The sequence below is a fragment of the Syngnathus typhle genome, linkage group LG4, assembly GCF_033458585.1.
Source record: "Syngnathus typhle isolate RoL2023-S1 ecotype Sweden linkage group LG4, RoL_Styp_1.0, whole genome shotgun sequence".
Classification (NCBI taxonomy): domain Eukaryota; kingdom Metazoa; phylum Chordata; class Actinopteri; order Syngnathiformes; family Syngnathidae; genus Syngnathus; species Syngnathus typhle.
Genome location: NC_083741.1, coordinates 18,695,176 through 18,706,348, shown reverse-complemented (window position 1 = coordinate 18,706,348; position 11,173 = coordinate 18,695,176). Strand labels below are relative to the sequence as shown.

The window sequence follows — 11,173 nt, the reverse complement described above, 5'->3', positions numbered from 1 at the left end:
TTAAAAACTAAATCCAATCAATCAAAAATAAGGCTCTTAATATATGTCACCACGTGCGTTTCAGACCACTGGTGATTCACCGCCATGACTGCACCGCGCGACATGTGCTCGCAGCCACAAACCTAATGGCATGCTAATTAAAAGCACAGTGCTGCGGGCACTGACAGCCACACTGGCAGACAACAAGTGCGCTCGTTGCACAGGTTCCACTCGTCGTAATGAGGCCCACACACACACCGTGATAGTGATAGGCTGCACTAGTGTACCATCAAGACAGCTGGAGAGCAAGGAAAACATGGACAATCGAATTTGAATGGTCTGGTCCTCATTTACAATAACGGGTGAGAGCAGACGGGCTGGCGTCATGTAAATGTCAGTCTGACCTTTACTTATGTCCATATGTAAGTACTAGGGGTGTAACGATTAATCGATACACATCGATTAATTGATATAATGCTCTACGATTTATTGGCATTGATTTATATCGCTGTGTTTGACCTCGGACATTAGACGCGACTTTATTTTGAAATCCAGTTCATTGTTGCTTGCTTCCTCTTTCCGGGCGCAGTGCGCGGCGTGTTGCGTTGTGAGCAGAGCAGGCACGTGAAAGGGGAGTCGACAACTAGTACCCGGCTCCTGGGCTGGTGCTACGGCTAGTGTCCAAAAAGACGAGGAAATTTGCTCCCCTTTAGGCTTCGAGTCATTCGTTTGGAAGCACTTTGGATTCCAAAGAAAAGATGGTTCAACAGACAAGACACGTGCAGTTTGTAAATCCTGCCATCCGGTGATCAAATATTCAGGGAGCACAAATCTCGCCGCACATTTAAAGAAAAAACACGACATCAAAGTTCAGTGTTAAAATAAGCACTTTGTATACTACAATACTCTTGTAATTTCCTAAATAAAGAGTTTGCAGTACCTTGTTGATTTTGCGTATGAATTGTTATAAATCAGGATATTGCTCTATATTTTTTATTTAAAAAAAAATATCGATCGTAGAGCACTATATCGTGATGTATCGTGAACGAATCACAGCAGGCTTTAAGATATCGGCAAATATCGTATCGTCCTTCTTTGTATCAATATGATATCGTATCGTGACAAAACCCGCGATTTACACCCCTAGTAAGTACTGCAAACAACTCATTCACTAACATTACCTTTGTAAAAGTCTGACTTTCCATTCACAGTCCATCCATTCATACACAGATACATAATGTAAACGTCTGTCATTGATTTTTTTCAATGATTCAGAGGCTTCCATGCACACTGTTGCGGGATTTATGAACAGGCTTGAGGAGTCACTGAGTGCATGTACTGGTGTTACATGTTCAGGATACAAAACAATTGAACTGTATTCTGGTACAGGTACAGAAAAAACAAGGTATGGGTACATTGACAAATGTTTCTATTAGGAGTGGTAATAGTAATTAGAATCGATAGTTTACATCATACAATGGATTATAATGCAAGTATGGGAATTGACAAACAGATGTTTCTATTGTGTGCGTGTACGTGAGAGCAAAGAAAGATGTTTCCCTGATGTGCGTCCTCATCGAGTTTTGTGTATTCACGACATGACACTCCTTTTACCTCCTACCTTGTAAATGCGCTGCTCATCAGCCCCTCCGCTCAGTGCTCACGGGTAGCCGCCGTCACGATCACAAGATTTACGCCTCGACACGCTCCTTGAGTCCTGAGACGATGCGGCGGCTGCCAGGAAGTCCAGATTGTCGGACAAGAGCGCGCCTATTTAACAGCCTTGTGGGCTTTACGGCATACGCTGAGGCACTAAGAACACAAGCAAAAAGAGAACATTGATTGACCACTTGGACAAGGCCGAGGCGCCATAACTTCAAAGTACGGCCTGATTGCCTTTTATCCCAACTACATTACGGGGCCTTTGGTGAATGGGGCAGACGAGGTGATGCTGCTTCGCTGGTGATGTGACTTGGCACGCCACCAAGCGTAATTCATCCCAATGCTAACCTTGCCTTAATGCCTCTGTTAGAGCAACTAAACAATATGCTGAGTTTGGCACGGTCGATCCCTAAAGTGGAAAACAAAAGCACCAAAGATCATTCATAAAGCATAACAAGACGAACAAAATGTGAAAAATAATGGCTGTCGTTTCTACTCCTCCATTGCCAGGACTTCATGGAGTTTTTTTTTTTTTGATCATATTTCATTCTCTATGTGTTGTCATGGCAATCCAATCTATCCGGGGCTTTCAACAATGTAACTTGAGCAATGTTAGCTTTAGATGACCATTTTTATAATGCAAATATAAAAACTGACCAGCTGCTGTTACAAGATTGCAACAGGAATTGTTTCTATTTGAATGGATTCTTACAGGGCAAAGTTTAAAACAAGAACAAAATGGAAGGTAGAGCGGTTTTGTTGTCCTTCGATGGGTTTTAAACAGTGGAGTGTCAAGAGGGGGGCCAAACAGGGCATTATCCACCTCCACCCTCACGGTCAAGGGAAAATTAATTTCTAAAGAAAAATCTTCCATCTACACCTTTCTCTGTGGATGATTGTTTATCTTTTCAGACAGAAGGACATAAAAACCATCTTAAGGACAGGGAATAACAAAATCTTCCTTCCGCACCTCCCTCAACCCCTTGATGAAAAATTAAACGTGGCATCCATATTTAAGAAGGGGTTATCTAGCCTAATAGAGGGCAGTGCTTTTTTAACCGACATAAGTTCCAAAGCTTTCAATCCGCAATCGAATTAAAAAAAAAAAAAAAAAATTATGGGGGTGGGCATTGGCCTGGGCATCCACTGTGCTTTACACGCTACTGGTTCTGAAGGTAAAATCTCGCACAACTCTTGCCTGTCCTTGCACATTTCATCATCGAATGAAGACATCTGCGGTGTGTTTGAGTGTCATGTTGATTCTAGTGTTTGAGGGAGAGATTGTATACGTGTGTATGTGTGTGTACGTGTGTGCGTGCTCACAGCACACAGGCTGTGGAGGAGGTCATAAATATGACTGATGGGGAAAGCCCTTTGTAAGGTGAAATAAGGGCCACTCAGCTGTCTTATCATTCGCTTCTCTGATGTGTAGCTTGTTAAGTGTCAGCACTTTTGCAGTCTTTGCAAGTAAAATACTCAAAGTGCTGCCAAAGTACAACCACACATTAATTGAACAGCACTTTTCTTTTTAATCAACACATTTGCTTATCGCGCTATACTGTGTTTTTCCCCCCCTTTCATCCTGCATGGATGTTTTATGTAATTGTGCACTTTTGGGGAGGATTCAATTATTGTTGGGAGTTTTCCTCGCTTGGTCGAGCGTGTCATTGTTACACGCCAGAATTTGTGTGCACTTTACGGCTTCGCGCAACGAGGTTACGCCGCCGCGGTAATTTCCTCTGGCAATGATGCTCGTCGTATTACATGGCTCTGGCTGTAAAGATGTGTTTTCTATGAGAGTGCTAGAAAATGCAAACCTTTCATAAACACAACTGGAGTGGCACTCGGTGGAGCGTACCGATCCCAAGACAAGCAGCGACAAATTGAATCCTCCTACTATAAATACATATATTCTGCCAGGAAATGTGGGTGTTTTTTTAGAAGATGAAAAACAACTAAGTAGCAATAAAAAGAGAGAAGACCTCTGCTAAGGCCAAACCAAACAAACAAGTTGGGCCTGAATTTGTTTGTTAGCTAGGCCGCTTCCTGGTTTATGAAGGACAAAACGAATGGTGCTATTGCCACTGGCAGAGCTAAGTTTTTTTTCTCGGGGTGTGGAGGGTGGGGGGCAAGAATAGCTCAGGTGTTCCGTAAAACATTTTTGTTACAAACCCCCCAAATTCTTCAGAAAAGCTAATGAAAAATCATGATAGATTCTCTACAGGTGAACTGATAGAAATGCTGAAAACGATTCTCGGAAAAATTGGAAAAGACCTAAAAGTCAATTATCTAGCCTTAGGAGTCCAAGGATATTTTTTGGGGGTGGACAGGAAAATTTCTTTTGCATCAGTTCTCACAGAAATGTCAAAATGAGAACAATTCCTAGGATCAAAAACAACAGAAGTTTTCTATTTACAATTATTTCTTGAAGAATTTTCTTTTTTTTCCCAAGGTAGAATTTTCAAGTGACAACAAATGACTGAATAAGGCTGAACTGTTTTTTGTTGTTGCGTTGGTCAAGCTGCTAATTGGCTGACTTAAAAAAAAAAAAAATCTTTCCATGGCCTGCTCACTTCTTAAGCACCTGAGAAGTGACGATGGTCCTCATAATGTTTTTTTTTTTCTCTCTCCAGGAAGTAAAAAACACCCCCACAGCCACGCAGAGCCCGTCCTTCATCACCCAGTGAAGGTCTCATCTTATCTGTGGCTGCTGCTTGCCTCTTCATTAATCACTCCCTGGCCCAATCCAATGGTGACTGATGTCTGACGCGGCCTTGTCCGGGCCATCCCTCAGCTACTGGGAGTCACTGTGGGCTTGAGGGGGTAGGTGGGGCACGGAAAAAAAAAGTGGGGTATATGGATCGTGAAGGTGACGAGTGTGCCTCTATAAACCAAAGGTGTGCCATGTGTTTTTATTTTTTGGGGAGGCAGCGTGATCAACACATTCTGCCGACAAGAGGCATCACAATTCGGGCCTGCCAGATGGAACAACGATGAAATCTCATTCTGGACTGAATGGAAACAATTCTGCCCAGTGAATGGAATTAGAAATCATCAGTTCCTGCTCTACAATTCCTCGCACAAAAACAAATGTTTCCACAATACAATAAAAATCACAAATGAGCCTTCAACGTACATGCTGGAGTAGAAAACATCAATTACGGCAATATGTCTTTGAAATTTTGAACCGTAAACCGGAGTGTTTATAATCAGAGTTTACACTGATTATTTTTTCCTCTCCCAATCCAATCCAACAATTGAATAATAAATGCAAATCGGTAGCAGCGTGAGCTGGCAAATGAAATGGTTTGCCCTCATAGAGGCAGGATATAAATGGTCCCACAAAAAGATGAAACAAATCACGCTGAGGGAGCAAGCCGATCCATAGTAATCAGCGGGACTGCATTGAGCGCACCGCTTCACGGGCTTCCCCAATCAGCGGCGCAAACACACATTTGTTCTACTACTAAACACACGCACGCACACACACACGGACAGCAGTGATGGAGGCAATGAGAGTGAAGTGTGGTAATTATATATGAAGGTTGGGCAAGGGGCTATTTTTGTGTCACGCTCACCTTTTTGATGTCAACCTTCCTCCGTGTGATTTGCCCTCAACATCCCAATTATTTGACAAATCAAGCAGGTCAAACTCATTCCTTGGGAAATGTGCAGCATACATAATGAGGACACCCTCACATGCTCGTTCCAAGTCGGTGAAAAATTATGGGGATATTGAACTTTGTAAAGATGTGTTTGTCACTTAAAAAAATGAAACATTTTCATTGGTTACAAAATGTCTTCCACTATGTACAATATTTAATCTTTAAGCTATTCCGTACATAAAAAAACAAAAAAAAGTAAAAAAACATGACCATGTGCTTTATGTGCATCTGATGGCAGATGGTCAATGCAGATTCGCCGCTCCGAGATGCAAAGTAAGGACAGAATTCTCTCCCTAATAGAAATGAATGATGAGCCATTTGGCAAAAGAGACAGCGCTTTGCTCAAACATTTCAAATCTGCCCGTTATATTGATTCATAGCACAGATGACTTTTAAAATCTTTACCAGGCATGGAAAAAAAAAAAATACACGCGCAGGAGCTCTGGCACGGCAGCTTCCGGAGGCTGTTTGGGCATCACAATGATGGCTTAGTTTGTTTTAGCTGTAATTGATGCTTGGCCCGTGCGGTGGCCCGCCATTGTTTGTTTATGCTAATGACTGCGATGACCTCTTTGCTCTGCAATCTCGCTGCAAAATGGCAGCTGCTGCTGTGGGGAAGAAGCAGCCATCGGCGTCACTTCAACCCCTCCTCGCTTTCTTTTTTCACAGGTCAAGAGCAAATAGAAGGAATGATGACCATTGGAATTGCAATAGAGAAGGTTGAACGGGAACAGCTTGGTTCAGTTTACATGATTTCTTGGGAGAAAAATTGAAAATGAAAGGAAAGCAAATTTGAACAGGAACAGAATGGAATGTTTCTTCTTCGGCAGAGAAAGTGACAAATGGTTGATTGTGAGATAGAACAAAGACAGATGGGTTGGACTGGATTTATATTATTTCTTTTGGCAAAATTTGAAATGACCATGAGGATTAATACAAAGTACAATAGGGATTATTGAAATATAAATAGATTACTATGATTACTAGATTACTATGTCCAATGTTTCATGGAGTTGAAATTTGCATTGGGAAAAAAAATCAAAACTAAAACGGGAATGGAAGAATCCGATTTCCAGGGTTGATTATGAGTAATATTTGACATGGCGAAGTCAAATGTTGAACATGAACAGATTATTTTGAGTGTATCCCATAAAGGGAAGCAAAACTGTATTTTATATATTCAACAAACATGCAGAGACACATTTGATTTACACAGAACAAATGTGATCATATTTTTGGAAGACACCATTGGCACTAAATGAACCTGAGGTGTGTAAAGCAATTTTACAGTAAAAATGTTGGGCTTCTCAAACTGTCCCATGAGATTTCCCAAGCCCTTGCTTGGGGCTCCAAAAAATATTATTTGCAACATTTTCTGTATAACTTTTTTGCACACACACATATTATGGCAAACACAACATACTAAATCAATTATTCTTCCCTAAAATAGTTTTGAATCATTTAAAAGCTATGCTATGTTTGCAAAATATCTATATTGATAAATATTACATTTGTCAATTCTGATCGAATTACTTTTTAATCAAACAAATCATTAATACCTTGGTTAAAACAAAACAAATAAAATCATTTAAGAAATTGTAAGGTAATTTTTGGTGTGAATCATAAGGGTAGGTCTTCCTGCAAGGAATCAGCCATCCTTTGAGAGCAACGCGAAACATAAAAAGGTCGTAGGTGTCAGCGAACTTTTCACTCCAAGTCTATAACATGTTTGACTTTTCTTTCAAACTCAACAGGAAATTGGGTGAAAGCTAGCATGTTGCCTGAGTGGTAGCGGGCGTACAAAGCCGATCCGCAGGGTGGATTATTGCCCGTGGTCTGAGAAAAAGAAAAACAATCTTTTAACAGGAACATTTTCTTTTCAGCCCTCGCTCTTGGATGCTTATTTTTTGGAAATGTCAACTCTATAGAGCTTTTAAGTTTAAGTAAATGGATCTGACTGGGTTTTTGTTCTCCGTTCCCTCTGGCAGCACCCTCCCTTGAACATATCGATCGAGAATGGCTATTGGCATTAGCCCTCTGAATTAATACTCTCCCACCGACTGCTATTCTCCACTGGGCCGCTCAATGGAGAGACAAAATGCTTTTTTTTCTTCCCCTTTTAGATTCAAGCTGACGTCTTTTATGACACTATTGCTGGGCACCCAGGAGGGGGGGAAAATAGGAAATGTTACGGATTGTTTCAGAACTTGACATTTGCTTCTGAGAGGAGTGATGGAATGATCATTTTTGTCTAAGTTTTGCGTCTGTAGAAAACCATGCGGCATTGAATGCATCTGTCAGAGAGAACAACAATGGAAACCAATTTTTTTCCATCTTTACCTAACGAGAAAAGGGACTGCTGCAACAAACATGTTCGAAATTTCCTTGAGACACGAAAAATCACGAAACTATTCGGCGAACGACTGATGAACATTTTGCGAACATTTGTTACATTAAATGGACCCTGCCAAACTCTCAGTCTACCTGCAAAACAACTTGCAATGGTTGACCTAGCTGGCTAATGCTAACTGAGTAGGTAAAATAACTTACCTCCACCTTACTATTCTCCAAATACTTCTCCGTATTAACCCGACCAGTCGAGGCAGACGGCTTCCCCGCACTGAGTCTCACAGTAGTGCTTGCTCACCTGTGGTTCAAATGGTTTTCTATAGTGTGAAGTTCAAGACCATTGAGCTTCTGCTGCGTATTAGTGCGACATAATTGAACCTGACTAGAGACCACTATGGCAAGTGTGAAAGTTTGTTCTTACCGTCACCATGATAACAACCTGTAGTGGAAAAACAAAGATGCAATGATACTGTTAGAGATAAAATGATCATTTTGGGCTTAGGGATTGTGGCGGAAGGTCGGCCTTAAAATTCACTTTGGTAACCAAGAGTCAATAAATGTTCCTAACCAGAGCTGTGGAATGAATTTAGGGAGCCCAGTGATTTTTTTTTCCCATATAGCATTTCTTTATTATTTATTGATTTATTTGTGTATTAATCTATTAGCTATGTATTTAATATTAAATAATGCACAGTTCTTGTGGTGAGCTGTATGATAAACGGAGGAAGGTTCCGACTGGCTCAGTGCTCCTTTGTTTTTTGTTTGTTTGGGATATAGGGCAATACAGTTTGGGTGCTCTTATCCGACACAGTTTGCGTGCTGCTGTTTCGGAGCAGTTTTTTGCGGCAGCTGGGGTTCAGGAGGCCTTTCCTGGGTAACGTATGTGCTCCCGTCATGCTTCTCGCCGACGGGGGTACGTAAGAAGGGTCGAGGCAGTTGTGGAGGAGCGAGTGCTCGGACGAAGAACGTTTGGGGGTGAGTGGTTCAGCCAGGAGGCTCGGCTCGCTGTCGCTGTCGGGCGTGGCGCGACCGCTTTTGTCATCCGGTAGGTCCTCCTGCGCCTCTTCGTCGTCGTCGTCGCAGCACAAGGCGTGGTAGAGGATCTTGTCACTAAATCTGACCCTCTCCCTCGTCTTGTGGCTGTGCGTGGAGCTGCTGGCCTCCTCGCTAGATGAATCCGGAGTGATGATACGCGGCCCGTTGGGGATGGGCAGCCCGCCATTCATTTGCGAGTAGACTGAGGCGGTGGCGGCGGGGGGAAGGGTGGGCGTCTGCGTGGGTATGGTTCCCCGGCCCGTGGGCGCTCGGGGGTAGTACCCCATCGGCTCGCCTGTTGTGCGGGCACAAGCCCCACTGGCCGAATCCAGGTATCCGCAAAACTCCCAGCTGTCGGAGAGCACGTCGGCATTGAGGAAGTCGAGGCGGAAGGCTTCCCCGAGGCCGCGTTCGCTGCTGGACGTGCTGCTTGCCGTTGCCACCGTCCAGTCATCTGGATCCAGATCAAAGTCAAAGTCTGACGTCAGTTTATCAATTTGGCCCACCACCTGGAAGGAGAAAGAATTGGATACTTAACCTTCAATTTAAGTCAAGCTCTTACGAAATGACTTACAAGTTGAGTCGCGGATAAAGAAGTCATAAAACGTACTATCTTGTTGAGTCATTATTGTATTTGACGTCGAATTGTATAACGTCCTGCAGTGTTTCATGATATTAAGTGGAGGTTTCCATGGTAACTTTCACTAGGCCAACTTGGTGGTGAATTCAAGGTACCAAGATGATGAAAAACATTTTTGAGCTAAAGAGGAAATGAAAGTTCTACCTAATGATTTTCTATATCGGTGCAACTTGGACTGATCACCAGTCAATTACAGGGTACACATACTGGTACTGTAGAAATAGAGTGCCATTCACACTCACTCCATCAGTGAGTGATGGCGAGTGAACCATTATAGTTTCAGTAACTCAAAATGACGGTTATTTTCTGTATTGAAAGACAAATGGACAGCAGGTGCTACAGGGAATGTATGAGGAATGGAAGAATGGCAATTTTGCACGCTACGATATATACCAATCTCAGTTCAGTCTGCTCTGTTCATCTTTGCCCACTTAAAAACCTGTGCCAAAGAGGCCGAACATAATAACTGCTTCACTTATTTATTGAGAAACTATGACACATGGAATGCTTCAGTCTGAAGTTATGCTAACAAACGATAAAGAAAAACTTTTGAACTGACTGCTGTGGCATATAATAAAGCAGAGTACAGAGCTAAGGCAAAGCACAGGTTATGTTAGATAACAGATCCTAGCTGGAATTTTAGACAGGCACCCTAAAAAGTATGGAATTCCTGAAAACAAAGTCCGACGTGTTATCGTCTTCCGCGTCGATGTAACCGCCGTACTCAGGACCACACTGTGGTCAATCTGTGTTTATCCTCACATAGCTTCACAGCTTTGCACAGCTTAGCCCACCAGAAATCTGGCGTGCGCTAAAATTGTGCTCCGTATTTAAAGCTACAATGATTTATTCCTTCTCTAATGTCCCAGCACATTTCCAAATGGAATGAGCAGAGGACTCACTTGGGGTGGCAGTGAGCAGGAACGGTGTCCCACTCATGAAAAATAAATCATAATAGCAGGTGGAGCTGAATATTAGAAAGAAGCACTCTTGTAATGTCGGACCGTGTGGAATCCATTTCCCAAATCGCCACTCAAGCTGAGCAGAAGCTCTCCAGAGACTTTTTACATTACTGACCATCACTTCGCGTCACGCCGTCATGTCAGAGACGAGTCAGTCGCGAGTGGCCTCTTTCATTCTGACCCTCAATTACACAGCCCAATCATCTCTGACAGGTGTCGAGGTACAGTAATAAACCCTTGGCTGACGCTGCCTGGCCTGCCTCTCCATTAAAGCGACTCACTGAAAGTGGCGAAGTGACCTGACTCCGAGTTGATCGGGTGCGGTGACCAAGGACGACTCTTGACAGTTGGCAATGTAAAAAAGAAATCAAAATGTTTCTCTTAACATCGGATGTGCTTGATAACAAGGCAGCTCCATTTATCTTTACATAATTTTAATGAGAATTCTCGCGCACAATCACGGATATTATTGTTCACGACAGCTTCGTCAAAGACGTCATCTACGGCACCAAAGAAAGTCATAAAAGATTATTGACTACCATTCTTTTACTATATTGCTTAACTGTGTTGCAAATGAAGTCGCTTCAGTCACCAGGAAATGCTGTCAATGCTTCATAAACTTTATAGAGTGACGGCTTCATAAAGTCCACGGGAGAATATTCATGTACACTGAACTCCAGCCTCCAGCTGCACGCCACACATCTAGCACATTTGGGCGGGTAATCAAAACGGTTGACGTGTCTACTTAGCTGTAGGAGACATTTTAACCCCTTGGCCCACCTTTCGTACCCCTTTGTTCCACTGGGAACTGTGGACAATTCACTTCTGACTGCAGCAGAGGGTGTGACTGGTTGCTTTCACAAAAACAAGATCAGGTCAGG

The 11,173-nt window shown here is 42.7% G+C and overlaps 1 protein-coding gene across 4 annotated transcripts in view; it reads right to left on the bottom strand.

The window, feature by feature from the left end:
• Nucleotides 1-6,271: 6,271 nt before the first annotated feature.
• The window catches only part of insyn1 (inhibitory synaptic factor 1), a 51,822-nt gene continuing 46,920 nt past the window's right edge, over nt 6,272-11,173 (bottom strand). For all 4 annotated transcript variants that reach the window (XM_061277408.1, XM_061277405.1, XM_061277406.1 and 1 more), the window contains one exon: nt 6,272-9,199. In XM_061277408.1, coding sequence (XP_061133392.1) covers nt 8,396-8,977 — 582 coding nt within the window. In that variant the 5' untranslated portion in view covers nt 8,978-9,199 and the 3' untranslated portion in view covers nt 6,272-8,395. The remainder of the gene's footprint in view (nt 9,200-11,173) is intronic.